This window comes from Magnolia sinica, chromosome 10, assembly GCF_029962835.1.
Source record: "Magnolia sinica isolate HGM2019 chromosome 10, MsV1, whole genome shotgun sequence".
Classification (NCBI taxonomy): Eukaryota; Viridiplantae; Streptophyta; class Magnoliopsida; order Magnoliales; family Magnoliaceae; genus Magnolia; species Magnolia sinica.
The window spans coordinates 57,792,004-57,812,407 of record NC_080582.1 but is presented as its reverse complement, the minus strand read 5'-3'; the positions used below and the strand labels follow the sequence as shown (position 1 = coordinate 57,812,407).

The window sequence follows — 20,404 nt, the reverse complement described above, 5'->3', positions numbered from 1 at the left end:
CAAAAGACTGTAGATGTTGGTGAACCCACAATACCTAACATGACAATCATTCATCTTGTTGGGGTTGTGCCCTAAAACCAATGTTACATTGCCGTTTACCTCAATTATATGTATGGTGCATTCATTGGCCTTGTTAATGTTTCTGGAACATGCTTATTCATAGAGCTGGGCAATTAGTCGAGTCGGACCGAGTTAGGGCTGACCCAACTCGATCCGATTTTGAAATAGGCTTGACCCGAACTCGACTCGACTCAGTACCAAGTCCAGCATGCCTGAACTGATCCGAGTCTGGGTCTAGCCTAGACTAATCCAGACTGAGTCCGACCCGGTCAAAAGTACTGAGTCGGTTCGAGTTGGCTTGACTCGATCCTCGATTCAAAGTGAAGCTGGTTAGAGAAGAAAACAAGCAAAATCTGGAACAAGCTCCTTTGATTTGCACGTGTTCAATAATGGCAGATTGAGACTTCATAGACAAAGGACCACCATTTCGATGCTCCAGAGGGTTACTAGCAGTAGTTGATGACATAGGAAAGTGGAGAGATATCAATGAGCTGCAACTATCATCAAACACGCCATTGATTCTAGGCATGACAAGTGGCATGAGCATTAAAGAGCAGTCAACTTTGGCTGCAAGGGCAGAGCTCGAGGGAAGAGTCCAATGAAGTTTTATTTCTTTCTTTGACATGTGGGCTTATAGAAAAAGTTGTGGACACCAAGGTGTCCCGTATTGGTTACGATACGGACGTATCAGCTGATACTGTTACACGATACGGGGCCGTAACGGGCACCCCTCCGATATTGTATACGTAACAGCCCCGTAACAACCATTACAGGACATAACGGCCGTTACTGCCCAATAACGGCCAGGGCGTAACGGTCAAAAAACAGTCACTTTTTTTGCCTTTTTAAGGTCCGTTTTTTCACTTTTTTTGAAACTTCTTTCTTCCAAGCTCTTCCTAAATCAGTCTATTACTATTTTCGACCAATCTTAGCTTCATATTTCAGATAAAAACAACTTATATTAAGGATTTTCTTGATTCGAAGCTGAGCCATTTTCCAGAAATTCCTCAAAAATAGGCATTTATACTTTTTATTGAATGTTTTACTGTTTCAATGGTAGAATGTGATGTGTTAATCATAGTAGAACATGTTAATGTGCATTTTACAGATTCTAGATGTCATTTTCTATTTTTTTTAATTTTTTCTATTTACGCACTATTTTCGGCCCTTTTTTTGAAAATTCAAAAAATCATTTTTTATTGAATGTTTTGTTGTTTTAATGATAGAATATGATATGTTAATCATAGTAGAACATGTTAATGTGCATTTTACAGATTCTTGATGTCATTTTCTATTTTTTTAATTTTTTTCTATTTACGCACTATTTTCGGCCCTTTTTTTGAAAATTCGAAAAATCATTTTTTATTTAATGTTTTGTTGTTTTAATGATATAATATGATGTGTTAATCATAGTAGAACATGTTAATGTGCATTTTACAGATTCTTGATGTCATTTTCTTTTTTTTTTTTAATTTTTTCTATTTACGCACTATTTTCGGCCCTTTTTTTGAAACTTCGAAAGATCATTTTTTATTTAATGTTTTGCTATTTTAATGATAGAATATGATGTGTTAATCATAATAGAACATGTTAATGTGCATTTTACAGATTCTTGATAACATTTTCTATTTTTTTTTAAATTTTTTTCTATTTACGCACTATTTTCGGCCCTTTTTATGAAAATTCTAAAAATCATTTTTTATTGAATGTTTTGTTGTTTTAATGATAGAATATGATGTGTTAATCATAGTACAACATGTTAATGTGTATTTTACAGATTCTTGATGTCATTTTATATTTTTTTAATTTTTTTCTAGTTTCGAATTAGTGTCTTTATGTTTTTATTTTCTTATATTGGACAGGTTTTGGAGCTTCTTAGGGTTTAAACATAAAATCATCTTTATTGATTAGATTCTGAAACTGTATAAAAATTTAGAATAGCAAGAATGCCGAGTAGACTGCACTCACAATCTCACATAGACATAGGTCATACACTCATACTCATATCTAATATATATCTAATTATCTAGTATCTACCTAAACCTAAAGAAATGTCTGGGTCTGGCCAACAAGTGAGGATATTGGATGGCAACATTGTCAGAGGGTTGGTGGTACTAGGCACCAAATGGAGTGCAACAATTGTGATAGACCAGTGACTGGTGGAATTACCCGTCTTAGACAACATTTGGCACATCGAAAGGGTCAAGTTGCGGGATGTACTAGAGTACCGAAAGAGATAATGATTTTAATGCAAGCTAGTCTGGATGAGTTGAAGGGTAAAGTGCTGCTGTACAAAAGAAGAAAGATGAGATTTTGGATGCAGCTCAACAGGGGGTATTTGGTCCTAAATATATGGGCATTCGTGATGAAGATATTATTGATTCTGACGAAGATTCAGATCAGGAATTAACTACAGCTAGGAGAGAGAGCTTGCGTCTAGCTCGTGAAGAGGAAGAATGTCGCCGCATGACAGGGGGCAGTGGGAGTGGGAGTGCAACTGCTTCTGCAGGTGGGTGTGTGTGTGTGTGTGTGTGTGTGGGGGGTTAAAGTTTGGTGGGTTACGACGTGTTTGGGAGCCGATGACAAACATCTTCACGTGATGCCCCTATACGTTTGGATGAAGAAGTAAATGAGCCTAGAAGACCCTCTATTGATCCAATCCTGTTTAGAAAAGAATCAACTAAACAAGAGAAGATAAAACAAATGTGGAGTAAAATTTCCGTTGAGAAGCTAGGTAGAGCAGCATCAAAGTTATTTATACATGCCAACATACATCCTAACGCGGCCAATTCTCCATATTGGCAAGTGGTAATTGATGTAGCAGCGGAAGCAGGTGAAAGAATAAAAGCTCCCATGGCTAAGGAGATTGGGGGGAATGGACAGATGCAGAGTATGTGGATGTGAAAGCATACGTGGCTACCTTTAAACTTGCATGGCAAGCCAGAGGATGCACGATCATGTGTGATGGTTGGACTGGCCCAACCAGACGCAGCATTGTCAAATTCATGGTGTACTGCCACTTAGGAACTATATACCACAAGTCAATTGATGCCTCAGAGGTAACAAAATATTCTAATTATATTACTGGACTAATGGATAAAGTTGTGGATGAGATTGGAGAGGAGAATGTAGTGCAGATTGTGACAGATAATGAAGCATCATATAAGCTTGCGGGACATAAGTTGATGACTAAGAGATGACATCTTTTTTGGTCACCATGTGTTGCCCATTGTATTAATCTTATATTAGAAGATATTGGGAAGAAGAAGAATGTTAAGGAAATGGTCGAAAGGACAAAAAAAGTAACGACGTTTATTTACAACCATAATCAAGTAGTTGCAATAATGAGAATGTTCACGAGAGGACAAAATTTGTTGAGGCCTGCGGCAACTAAATTCGCAACAAACTTTATAGCATTAGAGAGTTTATTCCAGCATAGGGGAGAGTTGAGTGAGATGTTTGCTTCCCAAGAATGGCTCAACACAAAACATGGGCAGAAGACATCAGGGACACCGGTTGAAGTTGCGAACACCAAGGGTCAAGTCGATCCTAAAGGTGATAGAGCCACTAATGAGGGTACTCCGTCTTGTTGAAATCGACGAAGCACCTACCATGGGCTTCCTACACGATACCATGGATAAGGGAAAGTTGTCAATTCAACGTGACTGTAGAAGCTGGGAGTCTTATTGGAGGATGATCGACAGGAGATGGACAAGACAACTCCATCACGATCTTCATGCAACGGGTTACTACCTAAATCCTAGGTACAGATATGCCCAATCATCTATTGCGGATGTTGAAGTTCATGTTGGGCTAAAAAATGTGATAAAGAGATTAGAGCCTGACTTAGATATGCAAATAAAAGCGTTGAATGAATTAGATACATTTGGAAACCGCCTGAGTAGCTTTGGAGCACAGCATGCAGTATCTAGGTTGCAACCGGCCGAATGGTGGATTAATTTCGGAGAGAGTACGAAGGCTCTCCAAAAAATTGCAGTAAAAGTTTTGAGCCAAACAACATCTTCCTCTAGCTGCGAAAGGAATTGGAGTTGTTTTGTGCTTATTCATTCAAAGAATAAGAATAGATTGCAGACTATGACGTTAGATAGACTCGTCTTCATGCACTACAATATAACTAAGAATGCGACGACATTATAGGAGCATTACAGCAGCCGATGACGCAGACTACTATCCAATAAACGTGGACAATATTTATGATGAGGATGACCCGCTTCTACCTTTGTTGGAAACAAGGGAAAAGCAAATTGAAGAGGATAGTAAAGAATTGGAAATTGATGACCCTGAAATACGCAGAGCGCAACAAGAGAGTCATGCAAATGTGTTGGACCCAGTAAGAGGGGTAGCGTTTATGCCAAGTACGGATATGGCTCAAGATCAACAAAAAAGTACGAGCAGTAATAGCGTGACCGTGTCAGATGATGGTGATGATGGCCCCCCTGCCCCTGGTGCTGGCACTTCTGGTGTTGCTCAGCACCCTATACAGCCGTCTACAGATCGCGATGCCGATGAACATCGACGAAGTAGTACACGAGGTCGGACTTATGAGTGTATCGAGTCACAATACAGCCAGCAGGAGGTGGGTACATCTAGTGGTGCATCGGGTCCGGGAGGTCCGGAACATCAGCAGGCTCATGGTCCTGGTTATTATGATGGATATTCTTATGGTCAATTGGATTATGATTATGGTGGTTATACTGAGCCTGTTCCATCACATTCATGTTGGAGTAGTCCTCTCGATCAATATCCATATGATTATAGATATCCAAATCCAAGTTACTCATCACAACAGACGCACTCTCAATCTCAAGATTTTCAACAACCTGAGTACGGGCACCAGTATGGCTATTCGACGGGCACTGGTGGATATCCTTACTCGGGATTGGAGTCGTTGCCTAGTCAGGATCAATCATCCTCTGGTTTCATTGATCTAGTATTTTCTTCTGGCACTGGATATTATGGATATGCAGCACCTCCACCTATTGGACAGCCTCAGGCTCAACCTGATGATGACGATGATGTGGAGGTCGAGCAACCACAAAAAAACAGATTTTCATATTGGTGGTGACTTGTGATTGTAAGTATATATTTGTATTAAGGTAAGTATTAGTAGCAGACAGCTCACAGCAGTATTATTGCAACACACTTGACAGTTAACACTGCCGAACTTGTATTTAAAATAGCTCCCTTGACAACCAATCAAGTTGCAGAGGACTATATTAGACATTTCTATTTTTTTTTTTAATATTCTTGACTTGAGGATGACAGGTCACAGGATAGGAATCACAGTCACAGCTACAGGTATGTTAAATAAATTATGAAAAATAATTGCAAACACCTACACATGTAAGATATTTTCATATTACATTCATTCTAATATATCTATCATTGATAGTAGATAGTTACATAATTAAATATATGAATTTTGCAATCAAATCCAGGTTGTCTAGTTCATAAATTCATCAGACAATCCAATACAACATCTCACCAAAGAGTGAACCGTTACACCACCATAAACATGTTCCAATTTATAAATGAATGCATAATTGGAATGCTTAAAATATTTCGGATTTAATCCATATTTTTTTGGCAAAAAAAAAATGCACCGTTACACCCCCGTGTGCGTATCGGTATCGGAGGACACCGCCAACCGACACCGATACGGGATACCTTGGTGGACACATGACACAAGGAAGTTTGCTTTTTCAATTTGCTTTCGGACATGGAATCGGGTTTCTGAGATTGAAGAAGTTCAAGTGGAAGATTCTCCAAGGAGGATCGATGATAGAACTCATGCATCATTCCCAAAATGGGAGGGGGTGCTGGAGCCTTCATACGGTCGCAAAAGAGTTCTTTTCCAAAGAATGAAGATTTTCAAAAGTAGCGGAGATGGAGTATTATTACTGCTAGTGAGGTTGAATATGTTGTCTTACAACTCGATGTTTGGGATTAAAGAAGTGGAAATTAATTCTAAGTTGTTTGAAGCGGAGGTACGATCGTCAATGCAGACCGTGAGTTATCCAAAAACAAAGGCCCATGCTAAGGGTTTTTAATACACACACACACACACACACACACACACACACACACACACACACACACATACTCGAATCTGAGTCAAGTCGGTTTCGGATTGAGTCAAGTAGAGTTAAGGGGTAACTCGAACTCGACTCAGTTTGAGTTCAGATTGAATGAATCCTACTCGGTTCGGACCGACTCACCCATTCAGTTCGAATCAAGTCAAATCGGAACGAGACGGACGAGTCAAGTTAGCCGGATCGAGTTGTCCGATGCCCACCTATGGGTTTAAGTGGGATTCCTCTGGTTGTACTTGGGCACTTAAGATTGGACACAACAGCCGAGGCCAAGGGAGAGTTGTGGGCCATAGATCTCAATACCCTGGCATGACCATACAAGTTTTAGGACAAACATGTGGTATTCAGATAATGGCCATCTTGTGTAAGGGGACTATCTTGGTGTCAGGATGAACAATCTTGACCATGGGGCACAACCTCAGGTCTGTGTGCCTTAGCCCTACCTCACATGAGAGTGTGAGTGTGCCATGGATACAGGTAACTTGGTGAAACCTTTAGACACTAGCATTGGCAAGATCAATGGCAAGTAATCTAGACTAGAAAGACTTGTAGATGCACTAGCTCCGATAAATTCTTAGACCTGAGGATGGCTTTAACTGAATGTGCTTTAGCTCACTTTGTGAAGTTACCACGTGGCAATGAAAGCGAGTGGGTTAGACACATCTACCAGGGTCATCCAAGTTCATGCAACTCAACAAGGGATCCACTTGGTCTACCTGGGACATCATCAGTGAGCCAATCTTATAATTTAGACCACTCATCAAGTGTTTTAAATGCCGGTTAGCACATTTAAGGTTTTCAATTTTTTAATCGTTAGTTTCAACTATTACCTTTTAGTTTTGATCGTTGATTTGTTTTGAATCATAATTGATGGACATCCAATGGTTAATATATATTGATCCATTGCTTAAACTGGCATGGGTATTGGCTAAAGGATGGTGTGACCCTAGAAAGTGGAGAGATTCGGTTGGTTAGGGTGCATCAGAAAAGTAGGTAAACAAACTTTTGTCACAAACTCAAAGTAGGATACACTAAAATCTATAGGGTAGTGGAGCACCATAAGTGATATCTTCCCTAAAACCCTAACTTCCTCCTTATAAATAGATCATATCTCATAAGGAGAAGATCCCTGGAAAATTGAGAGAGCCCGAACACCCAAGCCCCCTTGGACATCACTTAGTAGAGCTAAGAGAGATTTAAGTGGGGGAGAGAGAGAGAGAGAGAGAGAGAGAGAGAGAGAGTGGGCCGCACCCACTTCTCACACGCGCACGCCTAGAGGCGTGTGGGGTCCACCATGTGGACAGCTCTAGTCAGCCCTTGGCCCCTACCAAAGGGCTGACATATTGGTTATCTGCATCTCCATTTGGGATAGATCAATGAGAGACTTTCCACTTTGGAAGATCAGGAACAGCAAAATCGACGATTTCTACATACACAGGTATGGCTTAATTCGTGCTTTATTGCATTTCTAGAAATAAGGGATTATCAAACAGGGATCCTTAGGCTTAATTTTGTAATCTAGACTTCTAAAAACTCGTTTTATTCTGGTGTGTTTCGAAAAATCCAACACATCCATGGTCGACCAAGTAGGAGTGACAATCTCTCATTAAGACAGCATAACACTATTGATGCTCTATTTTAATACACCAAACGGTGAGTTATAGGCCAAATTTTTTATCCAATCTAAAAATACATATCTAGATCCAACTCAATGGATTTTACCACATCAAAAGGGATGTATGAAAGTGGACTACAGAATGAGTGGAAGGCTGTTAAGGGAGATCGTTCTATTCACTGATTTTGAAAGGTGATGATAAGGAAATAGTAGGGTCCACAAAAAGTACCCCACCAGCCCCACCCTCCCAAAAAAAAAAAATGGTGGTAGCCTTTGGTTGGCTCATCAAAAAGAATGAGATCTTAGCACCAATCATATGAGTAGGAAATTATCATCATAAGTGTATAAATCCTTGGTATCTTAAGCGGATATGTAAGGAAAGTGGTGGGTCATCTTTTCATGCCTTGCAACTTCACAGAGGAAATTTGGTGCCTCATACTAGCTCTCTTTGAGATGGCCTAAGTGATTCCAAGATTAATCACGGCCTTTGTCTAAACGTGGCATTGGCATGGGGTTACCTGGGAAAGAGGAAAATTCTGTGGTGGATAATCACGCTTCACTCAGTCAATTTGGGAAGAATGGAATAATAGGACACTTTCTAATAAAGAATAATTCCATTATAATACCTTTCAAAAGGTCAAAGAGAGCTATGGTGGGATCAAATGCTTTCTTAAAAGCATGGTAAAGTAGACTCTGGAATTTGGGAGGAAAAATCTTCTGTGTAATGGGAGTGATGGCTCGTCATCAATCCCCTTGAGCTCTTTGTTGTTTGTTTCGCTTTTTGTTTAATATAAAATATATGTTAGACGGAATCCTTGTATACTTTTTGCAATATACTTTGTTTAAGAATGTTTCAGCCTTCATGGTTCACTAGAACACCCATGATTCTCAGCCAAGGGTTTTGTCTCAAGAACCCTGGTTTGTCAACTCAACCGAAGAGGCCGGGTTGTCGCCCTCCATATCCAGTATCCTTGATTTTGAAGCTCTCCCTTGGTGCACATGTCCAACTAGGTTTCTGCCAATCTTCATATATGGCATTCTTTATTCTAAAGATATTGAGTCACTGCTCTACGGATTTGGTGCACCTATTTGAAGATCATTGTACCTAGCCCGACAAAAACCCTTGTTTCGATGACCCACGTCTTCAAGTACTTGCAGAGACAAAAGTCATTTGTACTTGGTGTTCAGCAATGGATTTCAAACCATCATCCATCAACATTCCAAGGTTGCTTGTTAAGCTAGCACATGTGATTGGCCAAGAATGGAACCTGTAGTGGACTACAACACTCCTTCGAAGCTTTGGCCATTAGGGTGGTACCCTCCTAGCCCCGCCGGTTTTACCAGCATGGCTCATTTTCTATTAAGTAATCTCACTCCAGATCAGTCCATGTGGCTTGTGGTTCTGAGCAAACTTTGGTGGCACCCAATTGGCTCCCATTGAACTGCTTGGCGCTAAGTGTCATGCATTGATTCATCAAGCTTTAACCAACCTTCCTAGTGTATAAAAGGAGAAGCATCGTCTTTGTCAGCCAATTTTCCAGCTACTTTAACTGCAACTCTACTACGTTCTACAGTGAGATTCACTAAATCGACTTCCCCATTCCCATTTTCCAATCTTTTTTACCTATCCAATGGGTCCAGTTCAAGCTCTGGTGCTGTCAGCTGAACAGCTTCTCATACTTTTATTATGTTCATATGCTCAATTAAGCTTTGCTTTCGTAACTTGTAATCTGATAGAAGAGCAGCCACCCTGCAGCTTCCAGAGGTTAGCACAGAAGCAGCAATAAGCCACCATCTAAAATCAAGCCTGCTTCAAGGAGGCTTTACCACTTGGCTTACTGTGTGATTCACTGTTCATGCTCTACAACTGTTTCCCCCCACCACACACACACACACGCAAAGACAACAAGCCCCTTTCTGGGACTGCCACGAGCACACTTTTCTACAGAAGATTTATTTCTTATCCATATTTTTTAACATGTGTAACATGAAAGGACTGAAAAATTATTCCTATTTTTTTTCCATCTCTTAAGTCTTTTCAGAGTGTTTTCTTTATAGCAGTACTTCAAGACACAGATTTATACTCAAAAAGTCAGAAAGTCCATGATTTAACCTAATATCCATCTCCTGTTTCAATCAGCATATAAAAACAATCAGTAATTTGACAAGAAAGCAGCAGATGAAAAGCAAGCCACTTTAGCGCTTGCATCTAAGCTATAACTTATCCCATTGTTTATCGTTTATTCTATATTAAGAACTACAAGAATTAAAATATCTCTGACATAGTAGAACTGTGCCACAAAACAAATAATCAGGTTTGTACTGCTGTATTAAAGAAAAATGAAAACTATTCACTCACCGAGGGAGGTAAAATCATAGAAGTTTCCTCTGTCAAAGTACAGCTCTGCAAGAGAAATTGATGATCAAAATATTATTTTTATTTTTTTGAGACGATGATGAAATTTCATTACAAAAGCCGAAGCAAAAGAATACAAGAAAACAAAAAAGCAAACTGAAACTAAGAACAAGCTAAAAAAGAGCCACACTGAAAAGAGGGCTTGAATCTACCCATGACACCATTCTTCTGCATAAAGAAGAGCCCTTTTAATCACTACCGACGCTCCTCTCTTTTTATTTCTGAAACAACGCTCATTTCTTTCCCACCATATAGCCCATATAACCACTAACAAGCTTAAACTCTATCTCTTTTTCCCAGAATTTCCCATTCCCCCACCATGCCAAGAGATTAAATGATCTTCTATTGACCTCGGGAACACCCAAAGCACCCCGAAAGACCGAAAGACTGAAAGACTGAATAGAAATTGATTATTAAAATATTATTACAACTAACGAGAAGAAAAAAAACCTATTTTGAGGAACACACATTCTAATCAGAACAACCGACTCTGCCAGACTTGAACGACTGACCAATATGGGGAACAAATACGAGTTTACAAAATTACAAAGAATTTAAAGAAACAAAGAAGTTTAAGTGAAGATTTAGTGATAGGCACGGGACTGCTTTTAGAAAATTTAGCCTCTGCCCAATTAAAAACCTAGTGTTAGACTAGTTTGTAAGAAAGGTCACCCCAATCTTTGTTGCAGCAAAGACGGATTGGATTGGAGATCCTCATGACAGAAGTCCATTTCAGGATAATCTAATATCTTAATTCAATAAGAAGTTAGAAATTGATGCAAGAGCAGAATATCAAGTTACAGAAACATCAACAACAGAAACTTGTATATGTTAAGTTATTTTAGGATATTCAAGTTTCAATTGAGTTCGTTGTAAAACTAGGTGCACTATATCACCAAAACCAAAATTTCCTCCAAGGACAAAACACATTAAAGTTGACTAATGAGTTCTCCGAACAAGTCCAACATGAAATATGTGAAGACCATGGTGTGCCGTAAAGGCCGTTACGGGGCCGCAAAGGCCGTTACGTAAAGGTAACGGTGGCAACCGTTACACGTTACGGGGTCATAAGGGCCATAACAGCCGTTATGGAAAAAAAAATGACTCATAATTGCCGTTAACGGCACGTTACATCTCATATAAAGGCCATAACAGCCCCGTAATTGTCTGTTATGGGGCAGATACAGGTTTTTCATGCTTTTTAATCAACATTACGAGGCAAATACATGTTTTTCAGGATTTTTTTTCAATAAAAAAAGAGACCGTAACAGCCGTTACAGGGGCCGAAACAGCCATTACGACCCGCATCGTAAAGGTAATGGTGGTGGCCGTTATGGCCACCGTTATAGTTACAGAACACCTAAGTGAAGACTTGAGATTGTGAAATTGGCAACCTAAGTGGGAATTAGCAAAAACTCTCAATGCTGAGCTCCAGATGTTACCCAGCTGTATCTCAACCCGAGCAGCGCCATCAAAAATATACTGTTTATGCAGACTTCATACTCTGCAAGGACTATTTCAACATTTTACTATCTTTTATTATTTCAAGGGCATGTAGATCTGAGGCCCTTTGGATATTTTGTGAATGACTGATCATTTCAAAATAATGGAAATTTAGTTTTTTTGCCAGTCTTTTTAAGTACTAAAATCTATTTGTTGTTGATTGGAGATGTAAAGCCGCATTTACATTACAAGATCTTCAGTTGATGCATTTTGAAAACATAATCATCGATGTACATTGTAGAAAACATGAGACAAGCATGAGAAAAATACCACCACCCATGACCTAACTTCAAATGTGGTGCTACGTGCAAATGGCCGTACATTCTAGAAAACATGAGACAAGCATGAGAAAAATACAACCACCACATGTCATGGTAATGACTGAACTGCTTCTACATCAAATTCACACTTTCTATTCATATTGCATGCAAGAACTTCAAGAAATTTTGATCATAACAAATGAAGCACACCTATCTGGCCAAGAAGCTCAATTTTGACACCATTGTGCTCAACCTTTTTCCCTTGAATTGGTTCTATAGAGACCTGCATATGATTTGACATAACAGGCAATGCCTGAGCATTAGAGTTAAATATCCAAAATTTCCACTAGCAACAAATTCTGGATCCATGAATAAACTTTAAATAAATTAAAATCCATAACCATTAAAGAAAATCCCATACCTCCCCAGCAATGTTTTCTTGACTTTGAAAAAGAGGGACCATTGCCGTTTGACCATTTTCCTTCTTTAAGGAAGCCTGTGGAAACACAAAAAGAAAGTGGATATAAAATGTATCATTTCAGTCATTTCCACATCGTCAAAATTTGGGCCTCTGCTGCTCTTTTCTGGGCTTTGGGATACTAACAAGAATGCATCTTTTCAGATTTCTTTGGGATATAAACAAGAATGCATCTTTTCAGTTTATTACAGCATAATTGACAATTTAAAAAGTTCTTTTGTTAAGGAATTAGAAATAGGTCATGACGGAAGGTACAAAAATGAGTAGCTTGTCTACCCTGTGCTCTCTTCAGGAGTGCTTTAGAGCAATAAACTACTTTTTCCTGATGCAGAGTTTCCAACGTCCTTTTGATAAAGCTTTTTTAGGCTACACAGTACACAGCCAAGCAATCTTGAAAGATTCTACAAGCTCAATTATCACTTATTTGAATATAACGATTTGTTTCTAGCACATTGTCTAGCATCATACTTAGGAGCCCAGAACAGCTAGTGTGCTGTCCCCTGTACCTATGCTTGTTTTTTTCTAAAAGAAACTGTTATTGATAGCTTGAAGATAGTTGTAGGAAGTGGACATCTCCACAATAAATGGTTCAAAAATATGCTGTTACAAAACCAACTTCAGATGCGCAATAGCTGGGATGCTGAATGGGTTACTAAGAAACTGGAAATATTTGGCAAACCATTGGTAGATGTTTATGAAACATTTTTAAAAAAACCACTGCAAATGTCTAGAATAAACAACAGAAAGCAGTCAAAATTATCAAATGGATTGAAACATAACCACATATTACAGTAACAACTCAAAACAACAATAGCATTAAAACAAAATGGAAAAGGAACAGCAAAGTTTATGGGAAGTGTTAACCAACTTATTCAAGACGAAATAGTTGAAAATGTACCAACCACTATATAGCAGAACTGAGATTTAATACTGTTGAGTTGTCACTTATATGGAATATTCTCACATTTCCAAAATAATAATAATAATAGTAACAATAACAACTTACATGGAAGATTCTACTACTATTACCTGTGCCCAATTCATGAATTTACACTGTAAGAACAAGAGCTTCGTCAGTTCATACTACTGTCATCACAAACTGCTGTACATACCTTGATACAACTCCACATGAACCATTTCGCAAAGTTCAAGAATCAGTGTCGACCAGTGTTTTAAATAGCTACGCTACGTAGCTTGCAGCTTTGCCTTTATGCTATGTAGTTCTTGAAAATAGCTTAAGTCGCATGTAGCCTACGCTACATGATAATTTGCATATACTACACACTACATGGACTACGCCACACACTACATAGCTCACATTACAAGTCATTTTCACTTCAACATTAAAATCAATTAATTAATGTTTTCATCATTTGTTACATTTTTCTATTTTCAATATAAATAAATAAATATATATATATATATATATATATATATATATATATATATATATATAGTTTTCCAATGCTTTTGTAAAACAATAAAAGTAACAGTATTAAATCAGTTTTGTTGCTGCTCTTTCTTTACCTCTATACTTGATCATTGGCCTTTCCTATTACTTTAGGTTGAGTTTGGTTGCTCCAAAATATCATAAAATTTTGTTAAATTTCATTATTCATCTGTCTAGTTTGGTGCAGAATATCATGAATTGGTGCAACCAAGCTCAACCTTGATTAAAAATTTGGAAGTAGTGTGGTAGCTTATGCCTCACGCTTCAAAGGGATGAATGCTATGCTGCACACTATTCACTATTTAAAAGACTGGTGCCAACAGCCATGAATCATTGTTGATAGCTACATAGTTTATCAACTTATCATTGAGAATTGAATAATTGAACTGGACTATTTTAAGTCATGAAAGGATAGTGAATCTAGTGTTAAAAGGACTAGTCGATGTGGCACATGCAATGCATGAAAGAGAGAGAGTGGGTTAACATGGGAGAGAAGGAACAGCAGTTGAAAAAAAAAAAAGCATTACTCTTCTGATGGTTCACTGCACGTCAAAATGGTGGTCACTCATCCTTACATGTGGCGGTCATATACATCTATACAGACTGTCCAAATTGTGAGGAGTATTTTGGATGGATCATATATCTAAACTCTGATGCAAGAATTTCCAAACGGAGAGAGGATATTTGTAGGAGGAGAGTTGACTGGTAATTTAGGAAAAGGAAAGTAGAGGATAAAAGAGCGTACGTGGAGGATATTATTTGGGGAGAAGAAATGAGATGTGAGATACTATCCTTGACTTATTATGGCATAAAATCTAGCTCTGGCAAACACATACTTCAAAAAAGAGATGAATGTTTAATAACTTTCCAAAGAGGATCATAGACAAGCCAAATAGATTTATTTCTACTCAGGAAAACAGAATGATCAATATACAAGGATTGGAAGGTATACCAAGAGAGAGTTTGACTGCGCAAAATAGGTTAATAGTTATGAATGTTCCCATTCAAAGATGGAAGAAAGGGGGTGAAATTAATAGGTGTCCAAAAACTAGGTGGTGGAATTTAAAAGGAGAGCAATGTTATTTAGAAATAAATTGATGGAAGAAAGAAAGTGGAATGTCAAAGAAAAAAAATAGAACGTGGAATGATATGGTTGGGTGCCAAAAGCACTTCCATCTGCATTAAAAGAAATCTAGCCTTATGAAAATGCCAAAAATAGAAGCATCAAGGTTATTCTAACATTATAGGAATAAAGCACTTCCATGGTACTACGCATGATCCACAGAGATAAGATCCACTTCCTTCCCAAGGAATTTTTCATGACTATACACATGATAATGGAAAGCAACTGATGTGGATTTTACAGTTTCAAATATCAAGGTTGTGAGAACGACATAAAATGACATTGACATTGAAAAGCAAATGGTAGGAACCTGAAAATGATTATATAATTTGAGATTTAGCATATAAATTCATTAATGAAATGAGAAAATGTTTTGATGAATTGTGCTCAAACCTTGCTTCACACAAAAAAGATTTAACAGCATACCTTCTTGCGAGTTCTTCCATCGGAAAATGTGATTGAAATGTTACATGGTGACTTAAATGCTCCAATAAGGTAATTCTGAAAGAAACAACATGTAGATTAAACAATCAACACAAGAAGATTAAGATAACAAATTTACAGAGCAAACTTCAGCTAAAAATGGACTCCATAGAAGCTAGAGCTTTATAGTGAATATGACAACAGGGTGGGGGGGATCCACAATAAAGGAATGTTTAAAATTCATGCAAAGGGACACATCACGTAGGAGATACCTAACTGGTATCAGCTACGTGTCTTAAAGCTTCATCTTTCCTCCCTATCTTCTCTCCCTCCTTTTCTTCCTTATCCTTTTTCCCTCTTTCCATCTCTTGTTTTGAGAATCCACGGGCCTCTTTGGATTCTCTTTTAAGATCCTTTTATGATGACGAAATAAAGGTGCAGACAACCCATCATCGTCATAGGTGGATCCCCATCACTGTTGTGTCCCAACAGGTGTGCGTTAGTCCACCAGTAGCACTCCACGCCCCTCAATAGGGCATTCCATCACCATCGGGTGGCACCACAGGTCTGACCAGCCAAACCAATTCATCCAGTCCCTCTAGACAGATGAGCAGGTCCAGCTAGTCCCCCAGATTGACCAGAAATCCAGCCAGTCCCCAGTCCATCCAGAAAGTTGCATGTTCTAACAATTAGCGGGTGATGTCTGAGATCCAAGTTGTTCATCAGGTGGTCCATGTTGTAAAGACACAATAGTCCGCTCCTATCTCGAGAACTAAATATGTTGAGAAGTACTTTGATCAGGATTTTAAAACTAATTATATGTTGATAAGCAAGAAAGGAAGAGAGAACTGATAAAATTTTTGCTTTTCGGTACAAATCAATGATGATGAGAGAGGCATCTTGAGAGAAAATACATTGATAGAGATGAAGAGGTGGGGAGGCATTTTTTTCTTTCAACCATTCCTCCTATGCATTCAAGAATGATGGTTGCTTACTATGGATCAAATCTCTGTTCTACAGAGAGTTTTGCAGAGAGCGAGAGATGTGGAAAGTGTGAAACTTAGTGAGTGGGTGAGAGTTAAGAAGCACAGTTTGAGAGTTTCTTTTGGCAACTAATTTGAGTCCAAATTTACTTTGCTCGTCAGTTGAAAACATGTAGATCAATTGCTTTTGAGGTTTGATTAGAAAACCAAGCATATACCCTCTATGCTTGCTGGTATTGTGCAACACCAAGCCCAATTGTCTTACCAGGGAGCTTCATTCAATAGTGCAAGTGAATTACACGGAGACGAAAACAGTACCATCTCCATGTAGATAGATATTGGATCTAAAATGAACTACATGATTGAAAATTAGGGCCATGAACCCAAGTTGTATGATCTTTCTAATTAGGTCCCACTCACTTCGTACTCCCTCTCCCGCTTCCAATCTATTTATACTTGATAACATTTTTAAAACAAATGCATCCCTACCCCCGCACCCGAATTTGTTGCTGTGTCGCCTCACACTTTGTGCAACTATGGCCATAGACCACAGAATCCCACACCACTCATGCCACAGAAAACAAGGTGCTTATCTCATTGGTTTGCTAGCCATGCACGCACCCTCTCCTAGATATACCACCCATGCCTCCGGCTCCATATTTTGAAAATTCCGCGACTATGGGACCCTCGGCGGCTGCACATTCTCAACCAATGGGCCGTGACGCTCTGGTCGATTTAATTCGACAAGTCACCAGCCAAATTCCAGGCCGAAGGGTCATCTAGCCTATGTATAGAAAACCCTATCCAAAATGAATTGATCGACAACATGAGTTGCCATGGGGGTACAGTTTCACTCCCTTTTAGGGAGTAAGTGGCCAGTCAACAGTTGAACATGTCGACTGCTTTACCATGCAATGTGGAGAAGTTTCAGCTTAGCATAAAATTGAAAATCAATATAAGGGTATTATTGTCCTTTTTGTACAATTTATAGAGCAACTAGAGTGAGACCATCTTCTGTCCTGCGGAATTGACTTTTTGTGAGATTGGAAAAGGGCTATTAGCACCCTTGAGGGAACTTCCAATCAAAGCTCCCTTCCTCTCCTCCCCCTCTTGGTATTTCCCTGTTTGGAAGCTTAATTTTGAGGGTTGCTACAGAAATAACTCCAATATGACTGGTATTGGAGGAATTCTAAGAGGCAACAAAAGGGACATTATGATGTCCTCCTCTAGGCTGTGCAATGATCAGATTCTACCGAGGCAAAGGCCCTTGCTCTTTGCAAAGGTTTGAGAATTTTCACACTCTCTTTTGCTGGGTCGGTGATGGTTGAAGGTAGTTCCCAATGGTCATCCTGCAGTTATCCTCTATGGAGATGCAGCCATTGAAATTGCGTCTGTGATTTCTGAAAAAAAGAGCTGTGGTTTGTCGATCTAATGTAATATCTTCTTGTATATGGAGGACTGTGAATGGGCTATAGCCAATTCCCTTGTGAAAGAGGGAGCAACGAGAGGGTCATTCATTATTGGCATATCCTCTTTTACCCCATTTTAGTTGTAGCATGTCTTTGTTTCATAAATTTCGGTTACCTTTGAGAGAGGGGGAGGGGGGGGGAGGGCAAAAAAGTAGAAACTAGGGGGGGCAAAAAAGTAGAAACTAGAGCAGAAACAAAGCATGAAAAAGGGATTTTGATACACCTCCACAAGCAAGCAACCTGAGTGAACTAAATTAAATATCCACAAAAGAAAACCAGGGAATGAAGTTAACGAGCTACATTTTCCTGATCAAATTACCACACAATTGACTAGAAAATCTAGCTAGCAAGCTAGATTGATCATTAAGGATAAGTGTACAATTAGAAGAGAAAAGCTTCCTAGGCATTCCAACATCACAGAAAAATTGGACAGCAAGTGAAAATACTATAGCAATTACAATTGGTTTTAAATGCTTTCAGTCCAGAAGTCCATCAAGATCTAGGTTCAGATACCCAAGCAAGTTATTGCAATGATTATCAAATGCATATTAAGAACTTATGCTTCAAAAAAAAAAAAAACTTACCATGCTTTAACAATCAAATACTGATCCAAGGACTGATTCTGCATAAATATACATGAATGTTACTTTATTTTTAAAGATAACATCTAAAAGAATTAGTGTATACAATGATCTTCACTAGCAATTTGAACAAAGGCATAGTGAACAAACTATAGTGAAACTCATAACTGAAAGCTGTTCAAGATGCAAAGAAATATATAAAATGGAAGCCAAAGATTCCTTACAAGAAGGGAGGGGGGGGGAGAGATCATATAGGTCCCAAACTTCAAGACCCAGCTACCCTAGTTGAGGGATCAAAGAGTTGTGTTGCCTCCCTTGTTCCGCCTTGGTCACATGAAACAAGTGCAGTGCCAAGAAGGATTGTTCTCTAGTAAGTCAAGAAGCAATACACCTATATATGACAAAATACTAAATTTTGATTGTAAGGAGAAAAACAAGTAATCCATTGTCGGGAGGAACGGATATTTGGCCATGCAATTTACATCAAGAGGATAAATGATCTATTACTGTGTTGGATTTAATTTTAGTCAAGGGCCCTACTTATGGGGCAAAAACAAAAGTAATAGAAATTGTACTTAGTTCCTCACACTATCAAGTAACCTATATTTTGGGTCACTATGAATGTAAGATGCCCCAGCAGCACTTCAATGAAGACATCGGTTTTTCTTTTTCTTTTTTTCTTTTTGCTTCATTCAAAAGAACATTGTTGATTATCCCACTAACATTTTATGTAACAGTTGCCAGCTCTGGCCATCCATTCGTCCCAATTGGCTCGGAAATTTGCTTTGCTTTTAGGGGAACGAAAACATTTTATTAAAACAGGAAAAGACTCTTACAAAGAGGATGATAACGCACCAACAAAAATCCAAAGGAGAAGAGTCTTGCTAAGAACCCCAATCAGATCTATTACAAAATCCTCAGACACTCTAGCCCAATCAATAGCCATCCGTTTCAATTTGACAAACACCACATGTGATGAGAATGAATCATCCCGAAAAGCGCTCTATGGCATTCATGCCAAACTGCCCATAAAATAGCAAGCAAAGATATCCTCTAGGGAGGACCTCCTTTTATACCCATCCCTACCACCAAGGCCAGGCTCTAAAGAGCTCACCAGTCAACAATTGACGCCAGCATGACCCACTCAACATGAGGAAGGCCTTCGGAATCTCCGCCAAATCACTTGTTCAAAGGAGCAATGGATGAAAAAAATGGTCCACCCAAGGTGTGCAAAAATGGTTACATTTCGACCGTAACGGCCAATTCATACCGGTAACAGCTAAGGCCGTTATGCGATACGGGTCTGAAACGGGGTGGGGGTGAAAAAAGGGTCGTAAGTCGTAACGGCCATTACACCCCACAGATCAACCGTTACATGCTATAATGGCCGTTATGGCCCTATAACGGTGAAGCAACTAAAAAAACACCCCACGGATCAACCGTTACATGCTATAATGGCCGTTATGGCCCTATAACGGTGAAGCAACTAAAAAAAAATTCAAAAAATTACCAAAGAAAAAAGTAAAAAGAAAAGAAACTTACCTCTCTTCTTCTTTTTCTTCTTCGCTGTTGCAGCGGTAGCTACACTTCATCTTCTTCTCGACCCCACGACCCCACGTCTCTCTCTCTCTCTCTCTCTCTCAAAGAGAAATGGAGACATGCAATCTCAATTCTTTTTTTAATACTCTTGTGCGCATGATGCTCTGTGCACTTGCCCATGTGGGGCCCACCTTGATGTATGTTTTGTATATCCGCAATGTCCATTAGTTTTTCCAACTCATTTTAGGGCATGGTCCCTGAAATCAAGCAAATCCGAATCTCAAGTGGACCACACTGTAGGGATTGAATTCCCACCATTAAAAGTTTCTTGGAGCCACAAAGATTTGGATCAAGCTATTATTTATGGTTTCCCTTTCATCCAGGTTTGTGC

General features: G+C 38.9%; 1 protein-coding gene across 4 annotated transcripts in view; it reads right to left on the bottom strand.

Moving 5' to 3' along the window:
- LOC131216859 (vacuolar protein sorting-associated protein 26A-like) overlaps positions 1 to 20,404 on the bottom strand; it is a 76,218-nt gene that overhangs the window by 27,694 nt on the left and 28,120 nt on the right. For 3 of the 4 annotated variants that reach the window (XM_058211450.1, XM_058211449.1, XM_058211451.1), the window contains 5 exons: positions 18,478 to 18,515; positions 15,445 to 15,519; positions 12,389 to 12,463; positions 12,178 to 12,250; positions 10,148 to 10,192 (listed from right to left, as the gene is read on the bottom strand). In XM_058211450.1, the coding sequence (XP_058067433.1) occupies positions 10,148 to 10,192; positions 12,178 to 12,250; positions 12,389 to 12,463; positions 15,445 to 15,519; positions 18,478 to 18,480 (271 nt within the window). In that variant the 5' untranslated portion in view covers positions 18,481 to 18,515. Of the gene's footprint in view, positions 1 to 10,147; positions 10,193 to 12,177; positions 12,251 to 12,388; positions 12,464 to 15,444; positions 15,520 to 18,477; positions 18,534 to 20,404 lie in introns of those variants that run through there. The other variant, XM_058211452.1, reaches the window with a different exon arrangement.